At 32.3% G+C, this 22,180-nt stretch overlaps 1 protein-coding gene across 1 annotated transcript in view; it reads right to left on the bottom strand.

The window, feature by feature from the left end:
- LOC127126796 (phytyl ester synthase 2, chloroplastic) overlaps positions 1-19,056 on the bottom strand; it is a 28,141-nt gene extending 9,085 nt beyond the window's left edge. The window contains exons 1-11 of the mRNA XM_051055798.1: positions 18,685-19,056; positions 7,249-7,300; positions 7,106-7,161; positions 6,835-6,993; positions 6,121-6,225; positions 5,528-5,634; positions 5,048-5,169; positions 4,361-4,469; positions 4,082-4,212; positions 3,471-3,840; positions 2,443-2,556 (exon numbers count right to left, since the gene is read on the bottom strand). Of these exons, the coding sequence (XP_050911755.1) occupies positions 2,443-2,556; positions 3,471-3,840; positions 4,082-4,212; positions 4,361-4,469; positions 5,048-5,169; positions 5,528-5,634; positions 6,121-6,225; positions 6,835-6,993; positions 7,106-7,161; positions 7,249-7,300; positions 18,685-18,982 (1,623 nt within the window). The 5' untranslated portion in view covers positions 18,983-19,056. The remainder of the gene's footprint in view (positions 1-2,442; positions 2,557-3,470; positions 3,841-4,081; positions 4,213-4,360; positions 4,470-5,047; positions 5,170-5,527; positions 5,635-6,120; positions 6,226-6,834; positions 6,994-7,105; positions 7,162-7,248; positions 7,301-18,684) is intronic.
- Between the last annotated feature and the right edge of the window lie 3,124 nt (positions 19,057-22,180).

Here is a 22,180-nt window from a genome sequence, read left to right on the forward strand (position 1 = left end):
TATTTCTTCTGAGTTATGGGATTCTCTTCTTAAGAGCTATGAGCATGATTCCGCTTTACAGGGCCTCAAGCTGCAGGTTCTCTCTAATCCAGCCTTGCATCCCCATTTTTCTGTTTTGGACAATTTGCTGTATAGAAAACAGAAGTTGGTCATTCCTAATAATGGACAAGTGCGGCTAGTGATTCTACAATGGCTTCATTCTTCACATCAAGGAGGCCACTCAGGCATCAGGGCTTCTATAGCAAGGATAAAGAGCATGTTTTATTGGAAAGGCCTTGCCAAGGATGTCACAAAGTTCATTCAGCAATGTGAGACTTGCCTTCGACGCAAGTATGAACCGAGAGCTGTTGCGGGTTTATTTCAGCCCCTGCCAGTCCCAGAGGGAGTGTGGCAAAGTATAGCCATGGACTTCATTGAAAAGCTTCCTAAATCTCATGGTAAAGACACGATTTGGGTAGTTATCGATAGGCTGAGCAAATATGCCCATTTTATCCCTATTGCTCACCCTTTTACTGCATCCAAATTAGCTGAAATTTTCATTGCTGAAATCTACAAGTTACATGGTGCACCCGCCAACATCGTGAGTGACAGAGATCCCTTGTTTACAAGTAAATTTTGGGGTTCTTTTCTTGGTCAGTTGGGCATTTCACAGAGCTTAACGACAACTTATCATCCTCAATCGGACGGTCAAAGCGAAGTCTTGAACCGTTGCTTAGAACATTACTTGCGGGCTATGACATGGCAGCGGCCTAAGGAATGGGTCAATTGGTTACCGTTGGCTGAGTGGTGGTACAATACCACTTACCATTCCGCTATTCAAGCTACCCCTTATGAGATTGTGTATGGCCAAGCACCACCACTGCATCTTCCTTATTGCCCTCAAAGTACCAAGGTCGAGGCGGTCGATCGAAGCTTCATTGTAAGGGAAGAAATGATCCAGAAATTACAGGGTAATTTGGTCCGGGCTCAAGCACGTATGAAGCGACAGGCTGATAAACATCGCAGTGATCGGGAATTTAAGGAAGGAGATTGGGTTTTCCTAAAGTTACAGCCCTATAGACAAGCTTCTGCTCAATATCGTGCTTCCGAAAAGCTTTCTCCTCAGTTTTATGGTCCTTATCAGGTGCTGCATAGGGTGGGAAAAGTTGCATACACCTTGATTCTTCCATCTACTTCGCGGATTCATCCTACGTTCCATGTATCTCTTTTGAAACCGTGTCCTGATGAGAACATTCCCGTGGTTGCACTTCCTGAGGAGTGGGGCAGTTTGGATGATCCTAAGGAACCATTTAAGATTTTGAAGAGGCGCTCCATTCAGAGGCACAATAGGGCGGTTACTGAGGTTTTGATTCAGTGGAAAGGAGAGGCTATGGAAGAGGCTACTTGGGAGTTGCTATACAAACTCAAACTCCAGTTTCCTTATTTTGATGTTACAGCTGTTCCTTGAGGACAAGGAAGATTTTAAGGGGCGGGATATGATGCATATATTAGTTATAACTGCTTAGACAGTTATATATAGTTAGTTTGGGTTGTTATAACTGTTTTTGACAGTTATAAATAGTTAGAAACTAACCATTCCATGTATGCTATTATTGAATAAATGAAATTCTGCCTTCCTATCTCTACTCTCTATTCTCTCTCTCTCTACATTCTCCATCTTTTCCCTATCAGGGTAGTCCAGTGTATCAATGCAGAGGGGCTTCTCTACAAAGTCTGTTGTTGGTTCATCACTATGGTTCAGCCATATGCCTCATGGTTGTTATGTGATGTATCGGTCGGTTGATTCGAGCAAGACCATAAAAGTCTGGACTTCTTCTGGGTTTAGTTTGTCTTTAATGGGTGTTGGCAGAAAAGGTCTCTCTAGTTGATGGAGGATTGTTCATGTGGCAAGGGAATAGGCTGCTGAGGCTTCATTGGGGTAGTGGTCATGGAAGCAGAGAAGGTAGTGAGAGGCGGCGGTTGCTGGGAGACTCGACAGAAAAGCAACATAGGAGTTTGTTGCTTTTTCTTTCCTTTTAAACACACTAACTCCCTAAGACTATTCAACGATTACAAACATAACATATGTGGTTTCCGCTAGTTGCTGAACCTTTCCCATATCTTATGAATGGAAATAATTAAATGCTAGAGTACAACTTCCATCCAAATGGCTAAAATGGATCCAAAACCTGATCTACCCATCCACTTCAGTATGCAATAGGCCATAAAGCTGCATTTACCACAATGCAATCGGAAACTCTTGATGACAACTTACAAGGACATTACACTAGTAGTGAACAAAAATAAAATCCTACAGTTCATAATAACTTACTGAGTAAGAAACTATAGTAGAATTATGCTTCCCATAAAAATTGGTAAGTGTTTGCCTTCAATGCCAGCATTTTGAGAAAAATAATTACTTTGTAAAGGAAAACCATTGGCTGATTAAATACTGAAACTTACCTGACCAAGATCATCTTCTCCAACAGAACCAAAAGGTACAATTTTGGCTCCAAATCTGGCAGCCATCCTGACAAACTCAGATTGTTCAGGCCAGAATAACTTGTATTCTTCACCCTGATAATTATCACAAAATGATGGAGAGTTTAATAATCCTAGTATATTTTAGATCATAAATATAAAAACAGAGGCACAGTGCAATTTAAAATGAATAAACACTGAAATTCCAACATTAAATTTGAATTAAATAATACAGTAATCATTTCCTTTCCTTTTTTGATGCCTCGCTTTCTTTTCTAAAAGCTAAAAGGATACCATCTGTTTGTGAACACTTTATAAGTGAGAGGACCCATAGACTTAACACCTAAGACTTTGGGTTAAGATGTGGTGTCTCTCTCACTTGTGTGGTTGAATGTGATAATCCCGGACACCCTCATAGCCCAACACCTTCGGCATCATCTTATATGTCTGCGGATGGGATTGTGGTTGTTGCGGAACACTTAATGTTGCATCATCAGCAATATTACGGCCGCAATTGCTGTTCCAAACCGCAATTTAAAACCATGTTGTACCCCATTTTACATATTTGTCATAAGCCAGATGCACCAGACAGACAGTATGCAAGTAAATGGAGCATTAACTTCCAACATGTGGTTTTATTTTTTATTTTTTTGACAGATCCAACATGTGATATTAAATACCTAGCATTTGATGCAATTTTGTGATTATGCTGGGAAAGTAATATTCTTTTTCTCCAGCACATCCAAGACCTACGACAATTCATGAATTATATTTCCTTTTACCCTTAAATGAATTATAAAAAAACAGGTTATAAGGTATAACTCATAATTGATAACTCATTCAATTAATATAAATCACAAGCCCTATCTAAACTTCCTAACCAGCTGACTGCATTTAGTTCCAACTGTTCCAGAAGAACAAGTCAAAAATTCAAATAAAGTCAGGTGAGCAAAATCGGATTCCCTGAGAAAGATCAAACTCAAAATAAAGAGCCAACTTAATGGATTTACCTTCCTATGAAAAGCCTCGCGAAACCCTCCAGGAAATAATAGGACATGCGACTTGGAAGAAAAAAGCTTGAAAAGGTTAGCTGCTGTTACAGGAACAATACCCATAACTCTTAACCAGTCAAAAAAAGATACTTTTGGCAATCTTCCACTTTTCAGTCTCCTAAACATAAAGGGATGTGCCATTCCTCGAACAATGATGTCTCGTTCAGTATAAGTTCGAGTTAACAAGGAAACTTTGTCCAATGCTAGCAGCATGTGATTCCCAACTAACAAAACAGGCCCCTCTGAAGGAATTCCAGCAAGGCCCTTTACAATCTTTCCATCCTCCAAAGTTGAAAGCATTACAGAGCTAGTGATGAAGTTAAACAAACTGGAAGCATTATAATTGAAAGGTGTTAAATGTTATTAGTTGATTACAGATCAATTCAATTAACAAGAATAAACAAATATGAATTGACACGCATAAAATGTCATCAAGACATCAATATCAAAAAATTCATCATGGTAGCTGCAGGTTAAGTTTTCCCTGCACTCTTCCATGTTTATATAATATGAATTCTATTGCTTTGTGTTAATAGCTTAAATAGTCAAATTTATTCAGTAAGTTTTACCTGTATGATTCTATTATTTTATTGACCTCATCTCGTGTAGGCGGTATGAAATCTGAAGCATAGTCATGATACTTGCCACGCCGGTAGTATGAAGTTCCCTTGATTATCGTTACTAGGTCAAGGCTTCCTTCCTGCAAAGGCCACAAAGCTAGGTCAGTTAACCTCCTACTGGTTTGCTATCATTTGTATAAGACGAATAAGATCACGATGCATTCCTGGATGGAAATTTAACGAGAAGCATGCCAGCAGAAGAAAACAAAGAAAAGGAAAAAAGAATACCAGGAATAGGAAATGGCCACTGTCATCAAATTTACGGAGTTCACAGTTAGGAAGTAAGTGACGTAGTCTTTCACCTTCCTGTTGGCTAGGTAGTAACTGGTCCTTTCCACTAAAACAAAAAATGAAATAACTCAGTTTCATCTTGCAGAAAGAGTCATACACTGAAAAAGGAAAGTGTCATGTGTTTATGAAAAGGAAATCATGGTATGTATATCAAATAAAAGGTTTAGAAGTAATATATTGTCATTAAATTGGTTGTTCACACTAAACACTCTTTTTATCAATTTCTTTTGCAATATCATTTTGATAGGTCTGTTGTTGTTAGTTAAGAAGTAGTTATTTGTTAGTCAAACAGTTAGTTAGTTAGTTAGTTAAATAGTTAGTTAGTTAGTTAGTTAGTTAGTTAATGGATAGTTAATAGTTCTGATGAGAGGTAGTTAGGTTAAATAAGGCATGCTGCCATTAATAGAGAGGGGATTATCTTTTATCATAAGAGAGGAATAGGGCCTTTTGGCATTGGGAGGTTGGCAGACCCTCGAAGTGCTTCCATTGTTCGTAATTAAAGGGGATTCTTCCCCATTTTCAGTTATAATATACCAGTTGGTTATATCACATTTCTGCTATGTGATAGAACATATGATTCAATATAATGACCAATGTAAGATATACAATCACGAGGAGATGAACCTGCAAAGTATCAAAGTCTGAGCTTTGATAGCATATAGGCGTGAATCAGCATATGCTGAAGGAGACTTGAGCATCTTTAGTTTCCACAAAAATGTTTCTTTTGGTAAAATGTCTGCAAGAACCTGATAATTCAATCAACGATAGATTTTCAGTATTGAAAGTAAATGAAGTGAAAGCTCAAATGAGAAACAACTAGCCAGATCAAAGAAAATGCAGTGATGCGCAACCATGGTCTTCCAAAATCCAGCATATTCCACATTTACTATGTTTAAATTACAATAGAAGAACGAAAATAAGTTAGCCAATGTTCACTTAATATTTATTCTGAACTATGCTTTAAGCACTTTCAATGGCATTAACTCATTATTACTCACACAACATGCTTCAAATATTCAAAGCATAAAGAAAAAGTCACACTGCTCTTCTAATTGAAATTGTATTTATTTAATGTTTTTCATAAAAACAATAATGGAACCTTACAGGAAGAGATGATGCAAAAGTATTAAAATCGCCTAGTGGCTCTCTTGCTGCATTTAGTAGTGGAAGTCCTTTCACAGCGTTATCGAACACCATCCTCAGAATGTCTCCTAATGTTAAAAGAAAAGTTGAAGGCATAAATAGAGAAAAGTATCATTTTCTTTGGTAAAAGATAAAGACGCAATACAAGTTCTCCACTATGATATTTGAACTTTACCAAAAAAAACTAGGCCTTAAGATATTAGAGTGAAAAGTTAGCATAGGTTCCTAGTGTCAGAAGAAATTAAGTATTTGCTAATTTAATTAACTAGAAAACTATGATTCATAAATAAATTAAATTTTAGCGGAATGCAGAAGCAGAAAATGAAAAAAAAGAATCAAAGACAAGAATGAGCAAAGGCGTGAAACATTTATATGGTTAAGGGAGAAAACTAGATCCACAACAATTCTCGTAAACTAGATTCGTTTTCTGCATAACATTCAAAATTTTCAAGATATATTGGGAGCTATGAAGATCAAATTTGGACTAAATGCACCTGACATGGATGTTGAGAAAATTGTACTTATTAAAAAAACGCAAAGAAAAATTAGCAAACCTGCACTCAAACTGAGAATGTTAGGCAGAGCAGGAAAGTGTGTGGCTGGCAAAGCGTCCAACAATGATGTTAGAAGTTGCACCTGAGACCTTCCGAAAGAAGTAGCTGCCAAATAGGAAGGTCATGGTCAGATCAGGTACTTTGTGATTCTTTAACTGATTTGTTGTTACAGCAAAAACAACTTGGATATTGTTAAGGAATTTTCACTCAAAGCTCCTGATGTTAGAAGTTGCTTATTCATAGGCAATAACAGACATCTTAGTCCAGGCTAAAGCTTGGCTGTGTTATTTATCAGACTATATCCATCAGTTAACACCAAAATTTCATTGTTGGGAAATGACTAACACCAACGTAATGCAAATTCCAAACTTTAAACTCTCAAGTCATGCAACGCGAGATATATTTATTCAACGTAAATTTCTAATTAACGTGAAACTTATTTCTTCAACATCCTCTCACTCACACGTGATCAACTCTGAGACTCGTAGAGTCACAGGTCTCCTTTGTCAGAATAGTGATGGCGCAGCTCTACCGATCAGGGTGTATGATATTACTAGTCCAACACTCGATATGGCTACTGCAGATTCCTTAAAGTCCAACTCTCAACTTAGTCATGGTTATGATCCTGAGTTTTTTTAATTTAGCTTCTTTTAAACAATAAATAAAAGGAAAGCTATTAAATCTTATCTACATCACTAAAAACTAAAAAGTTACCTGGGTTTGCCAAAATTAGTACAAGATCAATATTAGGGTTACGAGCGGCAACAGCCAGCGCAAGACACCCTCCTAGAGATTCTCCAAGAAGATATATGGGCCTATTTGGTGAACGTTGATGCTCTAACCTAACCGTTGTCTCAACTAATTTCACAAGGTCTGCAACAAGAAAATAATGAGAACAATAAATTATGATGGAATACACTACTGAAAAAGAAACATAACGGATACTTTGAGAGAGTTCAACATGAGAACTACAAGGAAAAAGAACCTGTAAATGGTGTTCGATCCGCAACTGGAATATGCAAGCACCACAAATCAAATAACCTAGAATGAAGAAAAACAATATTTCATAATTACATATATATTAGTAGGTCTAAAAAAAGGTGGAATATTGGTGAAATGAATACAAACCTTCCGAGTTTGTGATGATGTGAAACAAGTCCCAATCCCACGCCATCAATTCCTGTAAAATTTAGAATATAAATATATAATAAGATTGTTGTGTCATACAGCATTAGATTACATCAATGAATATTCTGGTGAATTAAACTATATGGTGCACAAGGAAGATATAGAAGTAGCAATGTATCTGCAAATGAGGTAACTAACTCATGTGGAGCTGAAAGCATTGTGCGAAGTAAGACGCTCTCACAGAGCATCTCAGCTTCCGATACCTTCTACAAGAAGGTGGCGGCAGCATTTCTGCCGGCAGCAGCGAAACCTCAATCCAATTTTCAGATCTCTGCGTAATCTCATCGAGTAAATAGAAACCAAAGATTGAAGTGAAAGAGAAGATGAGAGAAAGAGAGAGGGCTGAAATGTCGAAAATTTTGGGGATACATTTACAATTAAACTCTTCGTCGTGTAATGTACAGCACACTATAGTTTTTGAATTCCCTCAAGTTATGAGGTTTTTGAATTATGAGTAAATATAAACCTCTCAAAACTCTCTTCCCCTGAATTCCTCTATTGTTTTCATTCAAATTATTCCCTGAATCCGTCTCCTTCTACACGCCAATGTCATAGGCTATTATTTCTAAAAAGTATCATAATCATGTTAGAATTTTTTTATATTTTAAAATTTTAGTTCACCATTTTATGAAAGTGATAATTCACTTTTAAAATATTTTAATTGTTAAATTATAGAGTAATGCTAAGAGAGATAATTGAGGCCCTCCAACTTATCATTATTGCCTCTATATTCTCATTAGTTCACCATTTTATGAAAGTGATAATTTATTTTTAAAATATTTTAAGAAATTAATTGTTATGTACTGTCAGTGTAAAAAGTTTTATATTGTTAATGCATCACAATCATCCGTCTACATTACTTTTTAAATGTTTCAAATAAAATTCAAACATTTCAAATAAATTAGTGGTTGTGATTAACTGACAGTGTAAAAAATCTTTACACTGTCAGAGTATATCAATTAATCTCATATTTTAATGGTTAAATTATACTTCTTCGGTCTCATTTTCACTTTTTTTCTGTCTCAAAATAATTGTCATTTTACAATATCAATGCAATATTTATTATTATTTTTATACTATTATACCCCTATTTATTAACTTTCTCTTTATCCAATCACTCTTTTAACTACAATTAATAGGGGTGTTCTAGTAAATGGTATTAATTTTATCATCAAAATCAATGCATTCAATCATTTCTTTAAGAACCGTTAATTATTCACATAAGACATTTTTTATGAGACAGAGGGGGTAAAGTAATGTTAAGAGAGATAATTAAGGCCCTCTTACTTATCATTATTGCCTCTATACTCGGATTAATTCACCATTTTATGAAAGTGATCATTCACTTTTAAAATATTTTAATGGTTAAATTATAGAGTAATGTTAAGAGAGATAATGGAGGCCCTTCCATTTATCATTACTGCCTCTATATTCAGATTATGTTGTTAGAGCCGGCCTTAGGTCAGGGCAATCAGACTCATGGTTCAGGGCCTAAAAAAATGGGATCTCAAAAATTTAATGGTGGACTTTAGTAATATGATACATATTTTTTTATATGTTATTTGTTGTAAACAAATTCAATCCACCTGAGGGGCTCGTGTTAGGTTTCAATTCCTAGAGAGGTTATATACACAGCGGCTCCATAATGCAGAAAAGGTCCATGGTGATGATCAGCAGATTGTCCAGTATAAAGCATACACATTGAAAGCATACATATTGTACTTGGTGGACACGTCCTTTTTTATGGACAAGAGTGTCACTTATGTGAATGTGATATACTTAAGATACTTCGTTGACTTGAAGCATATCCATGATTACAATTGGGGGGTCGCTTGTTTGGTCTACCTGTACTCCAAGTTAGGTGAAAGTTGTATGTGGAAGACCAAATAGATAATAGGTAACATCACATTGTTGACCATAATATTTCTGCATCTTTTAGTGTTTGTGTGTCATTTTCATAACATCTTTGCAACACCATTACTAATGATTCATATGTACCATTTCAGGCTTAGATCCTCCAACACTTCCCACGCATATCTCACACTTTGGTTTATGAATATTAATAGCTCAAAGTTTTAAAAAGACAACTTTGGTTTATTTAATACACATTTTTGACGTAATTTTTAATTAACCATGGTTTGGAATTTAACCTGTGTGAATTTAAAGACAACAGTAAAAACCATATAAATATAAAGTGTGAGTTGTGAAGACAATGGCTTCTATACATTGTTGGGTCATTCCATTCAAATTTAATGGATGTGGTCCATCTCTCATATTTTATCAGTATGAAACAATCCTAGCCCTTAAATTTTATTTAAAATTTAAGTTATTTCATTTTTTTCTGAGATTTTTATAGACCCTTTTATTTGTTGGGAATGTATCAAGTGTGAGTAGTGTGTGTAATAGTTCCACATTAGTTGAAAATATGGAGACTTAAGCAATTATAAGTGAGATAACTCATTCACCTATCATCTTAAGGTTTTAGGTGAATATGTGGTGTGTCTCTCACAAGTGTGTTGCTCTAAAAAGAAGAAGTCTCACAATTATCAATTTTCCCTAGTAAAAACTCCCCTAACAAATGATATCATGAGCCTTTGGTTCGACAAAGGGGCCGACTTACTTGAATGGCGCCACAAGGGTGATGAATAAGAAACGTTTCGTTGAAGATAGTCAACGGCGCAAGGGTGATGAATAAGAAACGTTCTGTGCGGTACAATAGTTTGTAGAAGTAAAAGAGTTTGGGGGAGTATTATGGACTCACACTTGAGGGGGAGTGTTGAGATGTATCAAATGTGAGTAGTGTGAATAACAGTCCCACATTGGTTGAAAATATGGAGTCTTTAGCATTTATAAGTGAGAGAATCCACCCACCTGTCACCTTAAGATTTTAGGTGAATATGTGGTGTGTCTCTCACAAAAGTGTTGCTCCAAAAAAAAAAGTATCACAATGTTCAATGCTCCCAAGTAAAAAACTCCCTCAATATTATTCATTGAAAATAATACAATCCTCTAAATAAAGTGTCTTATTATTCATTGAAAATAATACAATCCTCTAAATAAAGTGTCTCTAATGCCTACTAAAATGATTCAAACTAGAACTTTCTCACTTAACACAAAAGACATGTTTCAAGATTTGTTTTAGACATTGATTACCGGTGGCGGATATATATATATATATATATATATATATATATATATATATATATATATATATATATATATATATATATATATATATATATATATATATATATATATATATATTAATTTTAGAATTTTAAAAATATATTTTATTAAAAAGTACATATTTTTCAATTTTCTCTATTACATGTTATTTTATTTATTATAACTTGTAAATGTCAAATAAAATATTTTATACTTTTTAAATATCGAATATATATTAATTGGAATTAAGAAAAGTCCGAATTTTTTCATGGTGTTAATGTAAGAATGGTTAATCTTTTAATTTTATCTTTTTTTAGAATAATTTTAATTTTAATTTTAATAAATTATAATAAACTATGAGAGAGAGGAGGAGATGATGCAACTAAGTACTATTTATTGAAAGTAATTGCATAATAAATAACGTGCAATTATAAGAATACTTTTAAATTAAAAATAAATATAATTTAACAAATTAAGAACTTTTTACCAAAATAGTTTAGTTTTTAAAAAAAAATCAAAATAACCTATATTTCAGATAAATTTTCAAACTATTCCACTTTAAAAAAAAATACATCAAAGCACTGGTGTCAGATCAATTGGCGACTACTCTCTAATTTAAAGAGAAAGCGCTAATTTGATTGACTTCTACACCTAGTGTTGTCATTCCAATTGCCGCCTATGTGTAAGTTTTAAGAGGTGACGCCAATTTGGATTGACACCAGTGTGTGTTGTGTTATTTTTAGTATAAATAGAGATGTGTTCTGATTCATTTTTTCACATCTCTTCTCATTATATTGTTTAATCCAAGCTCTTCATAATCAGTAACAAGCATAACATCCTCATCAGGGAACTCAAAATTCATAGATTGGTAATCATCAACTGCTTGATGAGCCAAATGATCAGCTAACACGCTTCCTTTGATTGCTTTCTGGGTAGTATACTGGATATCATACTCTGTTAAAATCATCTGCCATCGTGCTATTCTTCCGGAGAGAGCAGGTTTCTCAAATATATATTTGATAGGATCCATCTTAGAAATCAATAAAGTGGTATGATTCAACATATATTGTCTTAGTCGACGAGCAACCCAAGCCAAAACACAACAAGTTTTCTCAAGCAGTGAGTATCTTGTTTCACAGTCGATAAACTTTTTGCTAAGGTAGTATATTGCATGCTCTTTTCGACCAGACTCGTCATGTTGCCCCAGCACACACCCCATTGAATTTTCTAACACGGTCAAATACATGATTAGAGGTCTTCCTTCAACCGGTGGCATCAGAATTGGAGGTTCTTGGAGATACTTCTTGATTTTGTCAAAAGCTTCTTGACATTCATCATTCCATATTATTAGAGATGTGTTATGATTCAAGAAACTACAGAGGGAGTTGATTCATTGGTTAGATAGAGACATACCTGAAGGCGAAAAAATTAGAAGTATTGAGAGACATGATGTCGTGCGTGGGTGAATGCGAGTTAAAAATGATAAGGATGCGAGAGAAATGATGTTTGGGCCAAATGATATCAGTTTGATTGTTGTAATCAGTTAAAAATATTGTGTTTAAATGTTGTGGTTAAATATTTTTATTTATTTTGATATTTGTTGTATGTGTTGTTTATTTAGACCTGTCATTGTTTGTTTTGGTGATATCTGGTTTCTTGTTGGAAAGTGTTGTTGTTTTAAAGTGTGTTTAAGTTGGGGTGATGTTTGTCGTTAACATTGTTGTAACAAAAAGTTATTAATATATCAAAATCTAAGGCTATAAAAATTGAAAGGAGAAACTAAATTATGATACAGAGGTTGCTCTGAGATTGAGACAATTTTCCCGATTGTGTTCGGGTTGACAACATATACTACATAATCTTATCATTTTATTAGTTGTATCCATTTCTGTTCTAACATGTGTGTTGTTTGGGCGTCCTTTTTTCTTTCTTCACAACTCATCGTTATGCCAAACTATGTTCCCTTGATATGGAGGTCAATATTCCTCCATTGCTAGCACTGCGAAGCTTTCGTTGTAGACATTCATAACGTTAGTGGCATTGTATATATCAGATAGATGGTTGTAAACGTCATGACGAGCATGTGCGCATGCCGCAATGACATGGGATCAAGGTATACGGAAGACCTAGAACTTTCCACAATCGCACCAACGTCTGTTTAGTCTGACAACATAGGATAATTTGGCCTCCCCTCATCGTGGTCCATTGTTTCCTGTACACTTGAAGTTTACCTATGACGGTCAAAGATTGTAATCGCGTGTGTGTTAGCTTTGATTGTTTCCTTTTTCATCACTTTCATACAGCATTCACTAAATAATTGACCCGACATTAACACTACACTCCATCTTTCTCCTCTGGTTGCGAAGGTCGATGTCAACCTAAAATAGGTTGCTCTCACCAATGCGGTTATTGGTAGATTTATAATGCCTTTGAAAATGTCGTTCATGCATTCCACAAGGTTTGTTGTCATGTGGCCCCATTGACATCCTCTGTCAAATGCCCTTGTCCACTGCTCCAATGATATGTTATCCACCTATCTTCCTGCATCTGTATTTGGCAATCTAATTTTGTCACGGTAGTGTTGAAATGACGGCTGAGTTAAAGCATACCCTGCATTCACCATTTTTTTGCAAAGGTTCTTGTCTTTGATTGCACGCATGAATTTTTGTGTGATATGTCTAATGCAATAGACATGGGTAGAAGAAGGATTATGCCATATGTTATCATGATTATTGTAAGCACTCTCAATAGCAACATGTCTGTCTGAAATCAAATAGGATTGGCTTGTGGAGCGACATGTGTTATGAAATAACTAAGTAAGAAACCCCAACCACCATCGGTTTCACCTTCAACCAAAGCAAAGACAACAGGAAAGACATTATTGTTGTCGTCTTGTGCTATAGACATATGAGATATACCTTCGTTGATGGCTCCTTGTTAACAAGCGGAAAAATGTCTTGATATATCAATTCAGCGTTTAATTTTCGGTGATCATGTAAAATATTAGTGATTGGTCCTTATTAACAAGAGGAAAAATGTCTCGACATTTCAAATGCAAGAAATTTGAATTTCTCTTTTTTGTAAATCAGACAATTTTGTTGTTTCAAAAACTAAACTCGTAGACATCAAAGTCATACATTGTTGCAGTGAGAATTGATAATATATTTGGGTTTAGATGACATAGTATGATTGTTTTGGTATGACAATGAAGTTGTGTTGGTTTGAGTAAAAGTATGAACTTGTATTGGTTTGAGTAAGAGTAAGAACATTAATAGAACGTGACAAGATCATGCATGGAAGAACACTCGCTAAGCCAATTGGTGACTACTTTGAAAAACTGTACATGGTCGCTAGTCAGTTTGACGCCTTTTATGCATGCCCTCGAGATTTTGCATTGCACGCCATAGTCATGCACCCTATTGACAATACCATGCATGTAAGACCTGCCACGCCATAGCCATGCAGCTAGACACCTATGAAGTCGCCAATTGAGATGGCGTTAGCATGTAAATTTTAACTGTGGTCGCCAATTGAGATGGCGTCACATTTATTTCTAGCATGGGCACTAGTATATGTTTTTTCTTATAAATAGACATAAGAACTAACACTTCTTCATCAACAGCCAACACTTCTTCACATTTATCTCTCATATTTTCATCAGTAATCAACATTTCTTTATCAACAACACTACGAAAAAATGTCTCTACTGACTATGGGTGAATCGTACAGAGGAACTGTTGCCAACATAAAGACTTATGTAAGTATTTATGTAAAAACATATTTTCTTATATTTTTATAACACATCTTTTTATAAAAAAACTTATTTTTTTATTTATTTTTTAGATTTCTAGGTTTCGTACTCGTGTCCGCGAATTTGTTGTCATCGACGAGTTGATTCAACCTTATGTCGACCTCGTCGATTTTGGATATGTTAGCAAAATCATGTCTTGGACGTTTAATAATAAGTTTATACTAGCTTTATGTGAAAGATGGCGGCGTCCCGAGACACACATATTCTGGTTTTCAACTGGTGAATGTACCGTAACATTAAAAGATGTGTACATGTTATTGAGACTGCCTATCTAGGGTAAGACAGTAAATGGAAAAACCAACTATGGAAATAAAAGTTGCATGGAACTCTTAGATGTCGACTTGTTAGATGATAACGCGAGAGGTCACGGTATACTTCTTTCACTCCTTAAGGTATATTACAATAGTTTACAGTTAGATGAAAATTCTACCAAAGAAGCTCGAATAATAAAAATTAGGTGTTATATTATGCTTTTAATTGGTTTATTTTTATTTCCCAAAGGTAGTGGTTTTAGTATGCATGTTATGTATTTACCCTTATTAAGACATGTAGATAAAATAAAAAGTTATAGTTAGGGGTCCACTTGTTTGACTTATCTGTATAGCTTTTTGTGTAAAAGTGCACACAAAGACACATCTATATTTTATGAATGCGTTGTTTTTCTCCAAGCATAAGGTTAGTCCAGACTACCGTCCCTAGCGCCCGTCAACCACAACCCGTTCACATTCATGTACGCACAAAAATAAGTTCTTAACATTAACTATATTTACTTACTTTATCGATTATTATATCTAAATAATATATTTACTTTTTTGGTGCAAATGGTCAGCTCGTGGTATGAGTTACAACAAATATCCTAGACACTATATTATCCAATATTGCAATCTCTTAGATCACCTTCGACCAGCAGATGTATTGTCATTAACCGAGTTAATTTGTAATAATTTGTTTTTAATATCACTCATTTTAAAATCTAATATTTTTTCCCCTTTCAGTTCATTTGGCGTCCATATCTAAATTTGGATCATGAACATGAAATCAACTAAAAAGATGCAGTCATTTGGATCACATGCACACCAATCATCAAGTTCGCCACTGTGGAAATGCATCATAATGACCATGTCAAATTGCAGTTCGGTATGCTTCAACACATCCCAGATCCCCCGACAAACCTCAGAGAATGGTATCTACGAAGAGTTAACTACCAATAAAACTTTAACCCTTGGCAAGGCTTTGCTAGATCTGAGTGTCAAAAATATAAGCACCGACATGACTATGTCTTAAGTGACGTTGTGATGCCAACCAAAGAAAAACCAACTCGTAATTATATGGCTTGGTACATATCGGTTGGATTTAAGTTCCTTGCCGAGGATATGTACATATGCGACCCACGCCAAGTCACTTACACACAAGAAGGTTCAACATCTAACCCCCACCCCCACAACATTATCAGACCGGTTACTCACAAGCCCTTATCCAACAAAATTATCGGCTCACAAACAGACAAAATTATAACCTTAACATGCTAAACACCCAACCATAATACCAAGAGCATACCCCATACCACCGCCAATAAGAAGATCATCATCAAGACACCCAACATCGATATGCGCCCAACACATCACCCTAATATAGCCACCATTGCCAAAACACTCAGCGATCATTCAACATTAACTGTTTCTCCTACTATAGCCAAGAAGCCCAAACATTACAAGACCAAAACATACAACAATCAAATGGCTACCAAATACCACAACAACCATTTCAACCTTTCCTCGACGCATCATCAACACCAATGTCGCCCTTCAATCGTCTCGGTCGCCCTCCAATAACCCAAACACATCCCAACTACTCTGGCATGGGTCACGAACTCAGCTATGACGGTAGTGCTTCATTGCATACACATGACTTCGTGGATTTGTCTGAATATCTTAGGGAATCTGCGGTAGGTGGTGGTGATGTTCCTGGGTTCTCAAATCTTCAAACATCTGGGGTGAATAATCAATATGAGCTAATGCCATGCATTTGAGTAGTTAGGGGATGTGGAACCGAAGGTCGGTTAGATCATCCCGGTCAACAAGATTAGTATTTTTGGTTTTCGTATGTAAACGCAACATAATATTAATATTTTCGATTTCAACTTTTATATAAAATATCATTTTTTTTTATAAAAATAACACAACACACATCGGTGTCAATCCAGTTGGCGTCACCTCTTAAAACTTACACATAGGCATCAATTGGAATGACAATATTAGGTGTAGAAGTCAATCCAATTGACGTCTCATTTTTAAATTAGAGAGGAGTCGCTAATTAATTTGGCACCTATACTTTAAAATGAATTATTTAAAAAAATTATCTAAAATATAAATTATTTTGATTTTTAAAAAAACAGGATTATTTAAGTAAAATATTCACAAATTAAACACTACTATAAATAAAAGAGGAATAATGTTATTTTACACTCGTTTTACACTAAATATTTACACCAACGGCCTTGTTACTAACAATGTTTTAAAAAAGAGAAATGCTATAGTGACATTAAATCCTACACCTACACCATATCTTACTTTGATATTTGTGAACACAAAAACAAGTGGTACATACGGTGTAATTTTCTACGGTGTAGTAAATCAGTGTCAACGTAGCACACCTGTTTAAAAAACTAGGGTACAATATTAGTGTAAATATTAGGTGTACAAACTAGTGTCAAGAAAGCGATGATGATTGATGATAAAAGAGAGAGGAAACAATACAATTTAAACTTTATCATATATAAATATAAAAGAGAGATGAAATAATGTAAAAAAATTGCATGACATAAATTGTGGTGTGAACTTCAAAATGTCAAGGGTGCAAAACTAAAAAATTACTCTTATATTTTTAAAGTCGAGGGATGAAGGAGGAGTGATGGTGGTTCGGTTTAGATCGATTTTGAGATAAAAATTTATTTAAATATAAATTTATTTATGGTTTAATTTAATTTTAGATAATTAATTAAAAAAAATTGATCAGATTTAATTTTATACAATTTAATTTAAATTGATTTTTGAATACCCAAAATATAAATTATACTTTTTAAGATTCTAAAAGTAATAATAAATAATAGATTTAATATAATATATAATAGATTAAAAATTAATATTATAAAATAAAAATATGATTGAAACAAATAAAATAATAAAAATAAATAAATTAAACTAAATTAATAAATAAAATTTAAAAGAATAAATATCATTAAATAATAAATAATAAAACCTATCATATTAAAAATAAGAATAAAAATATATATACGATTTAATTTGATTTGATACGATTTTACAATTTCAAATCCATTAGATTTTATTTAGATTGATTTGAATCCAAACAACCATAAATATTTTATAGGAAATGTAGGTCCGCCTCCAAGAATGGCCGGTATGTTTCTGTATAATTACTCCATATTCTAAAAGTAGTAGTTTAAAAGCCTAGTACAATAGTAAGTCGGTATATGTCAAGGAAAAGTTTATTGTGATTACTTTTTCATTATGGAGAAGGTGTAAAATAAATGTGAAATTGATTGATTACTTTGGTGCTGAAACATAGTCAATGCATGTGACTATGATTTGAAGCACCTGGCAATATCGTCTTGAAAATATATTTAATTTTAGAATTTAATTTGGTCTCTTAATTAAAAAAATATAAAAAATATGAATCCTTTTCAAAATTTACTAATATTATTTAATAATAAATTTAACGATCAATTTTTAAATTCTTTTATTATTAATTAAATAAAAATAACTAACTTATTACATATTAAAAGAGTTAATAAATTAATATAAATATTTTAAATTAAAAAATTAAAATAAATCCCAAAATAAAGGACATGATCAAAAAATATTAAACAAAATATAATGTATGAATATGAAAATTTTAAAATTTAAAATGTTTGTCAAATTGTATCAATTCTAAACACTCAAGTCAGATTTCACAAATTAAATCTTAGATGTATTTTTAATAAGTTTTAACTTTTTCCAAAATTATTTTATAAATTAAATTAAAAAACAAACAAAAAAACATATTCCATAATCTTAATTTAAAAATAACTAGGCATCTACAAAATTAATTTATACCAACTACAAACTAAGCAGGTTTATTTTTTAATAATTATTTTGTTTTATTTTTTGAAAAATAAATATTATAAATTAATTTTATATAAAAAATTGTATTATTAATTTTCATTCAATCTCCAATTCGACAAAAAATTTAGTATTTCACTTTGAGTAATTAAAGGAAATCAAAATAAATTAAAATTTATGTATACTTTACTATAAAAGGCAAAAACTCTACATTAGAATCAATGTTGGATTTATGTATTGATTTGACGTTTTTCAGCAACAAATATTGAAACAATAACTGACCTGGTAAGAACAGCATCAGCAGAGAATTGTTCGGTGGTGAACCGCAGTCTAACGGTGAAAACCACCGCGGAGGTCCACCGTCAGCTTCTATCAAATCTTTGGCTTGCTGCAAATACTCCTTCCAACCGCTCTGTCTATGCTTCTCATCCATTGCTGGAACAAAGTTGACTGACATGGCAAAACAAGCGGGGGCTATGCTCATGATACTGCAGGACTTCGGTTTAAAGACATGAGACAGCTGCTTGCGGAGGATAGGGGAGAAAGAAATGGGGGAGAAACAAGCTCCAGCGGCAATCATGGCGGTCGGTAGTTCAGCAGCGGTGGCAGGAGTTTTGAATGAGTTATTACTAACTATTAGTAACTTAGAAGATATATACCCAAAAGAGAAAAAGTATAAGCAGAGTAAATTATTAGACTTAAATATATATAATATTTTTTATTAAGTTGTTTTTAACTTTTTAGATCACTTTATATATATATATATATATATATATATATATATATATATATATATATATATATATATATATATATATATATATATATATATATATATATATATATATATATATATATATATATAATTAAGTTAAATCGCAAAGGATAACGATGTTTATTAATTAATAAAATATTTAAAATATCTCATGTATTAAAGAAAATATTTATTTTTGTTTATATTTATATATAAGAAAATATTTAATTTTAGTAACTTTTTTTATACCATTAATATTTAATATTATGAGTGATATATATATATATATATATATATATATATATATATATATATATATATATATATATATATATATATATATATATATATATATATATATATATATATATAATTAAGTTAAATCGCAAAGGATAACGATGTTTATTAATTAATAAAATATTTAAAATATCTCATGTATTAAAGAAAATATTTATTTTTGTTTATATTTATATATAAGGAAAATATTTAATTTTAGTAACTTTTTTATATCATTAATATTTAATATTATGAGTGATATATATATATATATATATATATATATATATATATATATATATATATATATATATATATATATATATATATATATATATATATATATATATATGGTCGGCCCAATCACATCGAAGGTTCTGTTTTAATTTTAGAAATAAGTTCAAATTTTTAAAAAATATATAATTATAATAATTAAAAAATATATATTAAAAATATAATTATATTAATTAAAAATAAATTTAATGATAATTATTTTGAGTTTTGATCAATTTTAATTTTTATATGTATTGAATTTTTATTATAACATTTTTTTTAATTATTGAATTTTTTGAATAATATATATATATTTTTTAATATTTATAAAAATTTTAAAATTTTTCAATTTTAAAATCTTCGAAAATACGAGGCCATGAGCTGTAACACATGCTGCACATGCACATAGTCGGAATAATGATTAAAAAGTCAAGTTTTCAAAATATCACTATATTTACATTTCTATTGCAAAATTATTAGTAAATTACTATAAGCTCTTAGTTTTATTTATGATTTAATATTTACTATTATAAAATATAATATTATAGTATACTATATAATATTATGACAGACTCTAAAGCACAAAAATCATAAAAAAAGAAACTATAACTCGTACACTAAAATAAAATGAGAGAGTAAACTATCTAAAGAAAGTAAAGGACAATTCTCATTGATTTTTTAATTTACACCAAAATGAGAGTAAATTATCTAAAGAAAATATATGGGCACTTGTCATTGATTTTTTAAGACTTTAATTGACACGATACATATGATTTCTACTATTCTAAATAAATTTTGACCACACAAGTGTCTCAATCTTGAATACTAATAACAAATAATATATATATATATATATATATATATATATATATATATATATATATATATATATATATATATATATATATATATATATATATATATATATATATATATATATATATATATATATATATATATATATATATATATATATATATATATATATATATATATATATATAAAACAATTATTGGTAAATGATTCATAAAAAAAATATGTTAAAACAATTATATTTTAAAACATATATTTCTAGTATTCTTTTCAATAACCATAAACATATACTCCAAATACAGTATGTTTTAAATTATAACCAATTGTAACCTAATGAGTGCACAAAGCTTCAAAATATGTAGAAAGTTTCTGATTGCTAACATCTTAAAGGCAGAGAAATCAAAATAAATAATTTCTTTACGGAAATTTCACAGGGTGTACGAAATAGTTTGATAAGCATAAAAATATGTTAGATATGAAATAAACATAATCAAGAAAAAAAATCAAGTTAATCTCACCATAGCTCTAAAACTTAAATCAATGTTCAATTTACACTGATGCATTCATAGGTCATGATGAACTCCATCATTGGTTTGATCGGAGGAGGCAAGAGAGACATACTTGTCGTATTAATCACACCAATAACACCACCTCCCCGTCCATCAAGAATCATATTTAGATATGGTTTATAAATTAAGTAACAACTAGTAAATTACACCATAGAAATTCTATCAGCAAATATGCAAATATAATAAATTTTAGTTGACATGATAAAATAAATTGGTAAAATAAATGCTTAAATTTAGATAAAAAATTATTTGACTTACATACCTGTCATTTTAAATTTGAGTTGTTTGTGTGAGTGAGATTTTAAAGAATTTCCTTGTACACAATGTTTAAGACAAAATTTTCATTTGCATGGTCTCGATCAAAATTCACAAATTCACGCTCCGCTACGCAATGCACTTTAAACAATTGTAATGACTGCAATCATAATACCTGCAACTTCAACTGCATCGGCGATCACAACCGCAATTTTAAACTAAGATGCACTTTAAAACCATGAGTAGCATACCATACATAGTCCAAAAAAAAAATTACTTTCCTGCTCCAACATGTTGAGTGACCATCATATGAGCACATGTCATAAGTCATGGTATGTGCAAGTTCAAGGCTCTTCAGCAACACATTTTTGTCAATCCAAATCCAAATATGCCACACAAATATGATCTCCACCGCTTTCTAGCCTTAAACTTAAAATAATCATTTGGCATGTTCACACCGTCATCATAATCTACAACTTAATTTCATGTCATGTCATTATCCATAACATTTAGCATCTATAAATTCCCCCAAAACTCTTCAAGATAGCCAAAATCAAATACTACATTATAATCCATCTATACAATATAACTTGGTAGATGACTTAAATTGGGAATGCCGAGTTGAATCACCATACCGCAATACCTACGGTCCGCAATGCGTGACTCAATCCGGTTGCAGGATCCCAACACTGGCAAGAGAGGTTATATTTGTGACGGAAGTGAAGAGAATGATGTTGCTCCTCCTACACCAATGGTTGTTTTCATTAATCCTGGTAGTGGTGGCCGCCATGGCCCTGACCTCATGGAAAGGCTCTAGGATCTCATGACTGACAAACAG

Source organism: Lathyrus oleraceus, chromosome 3 (genome assembly GCF_024323335.1).
Source record: "Lathyrus oleraceus cultivar Zhongwan6 chromosome 3, CAAS_Psat_ZW6_1.0, whole genome shotgun sequence".
Classification (NCBI taxonomy): domain Eukaryota; kingdom Viridiplantae; phylum Streptophyta; class Magnoliopsida; order Fabales; family Fabaceae; genus Lathyrus; species Lathyrus oleraceus.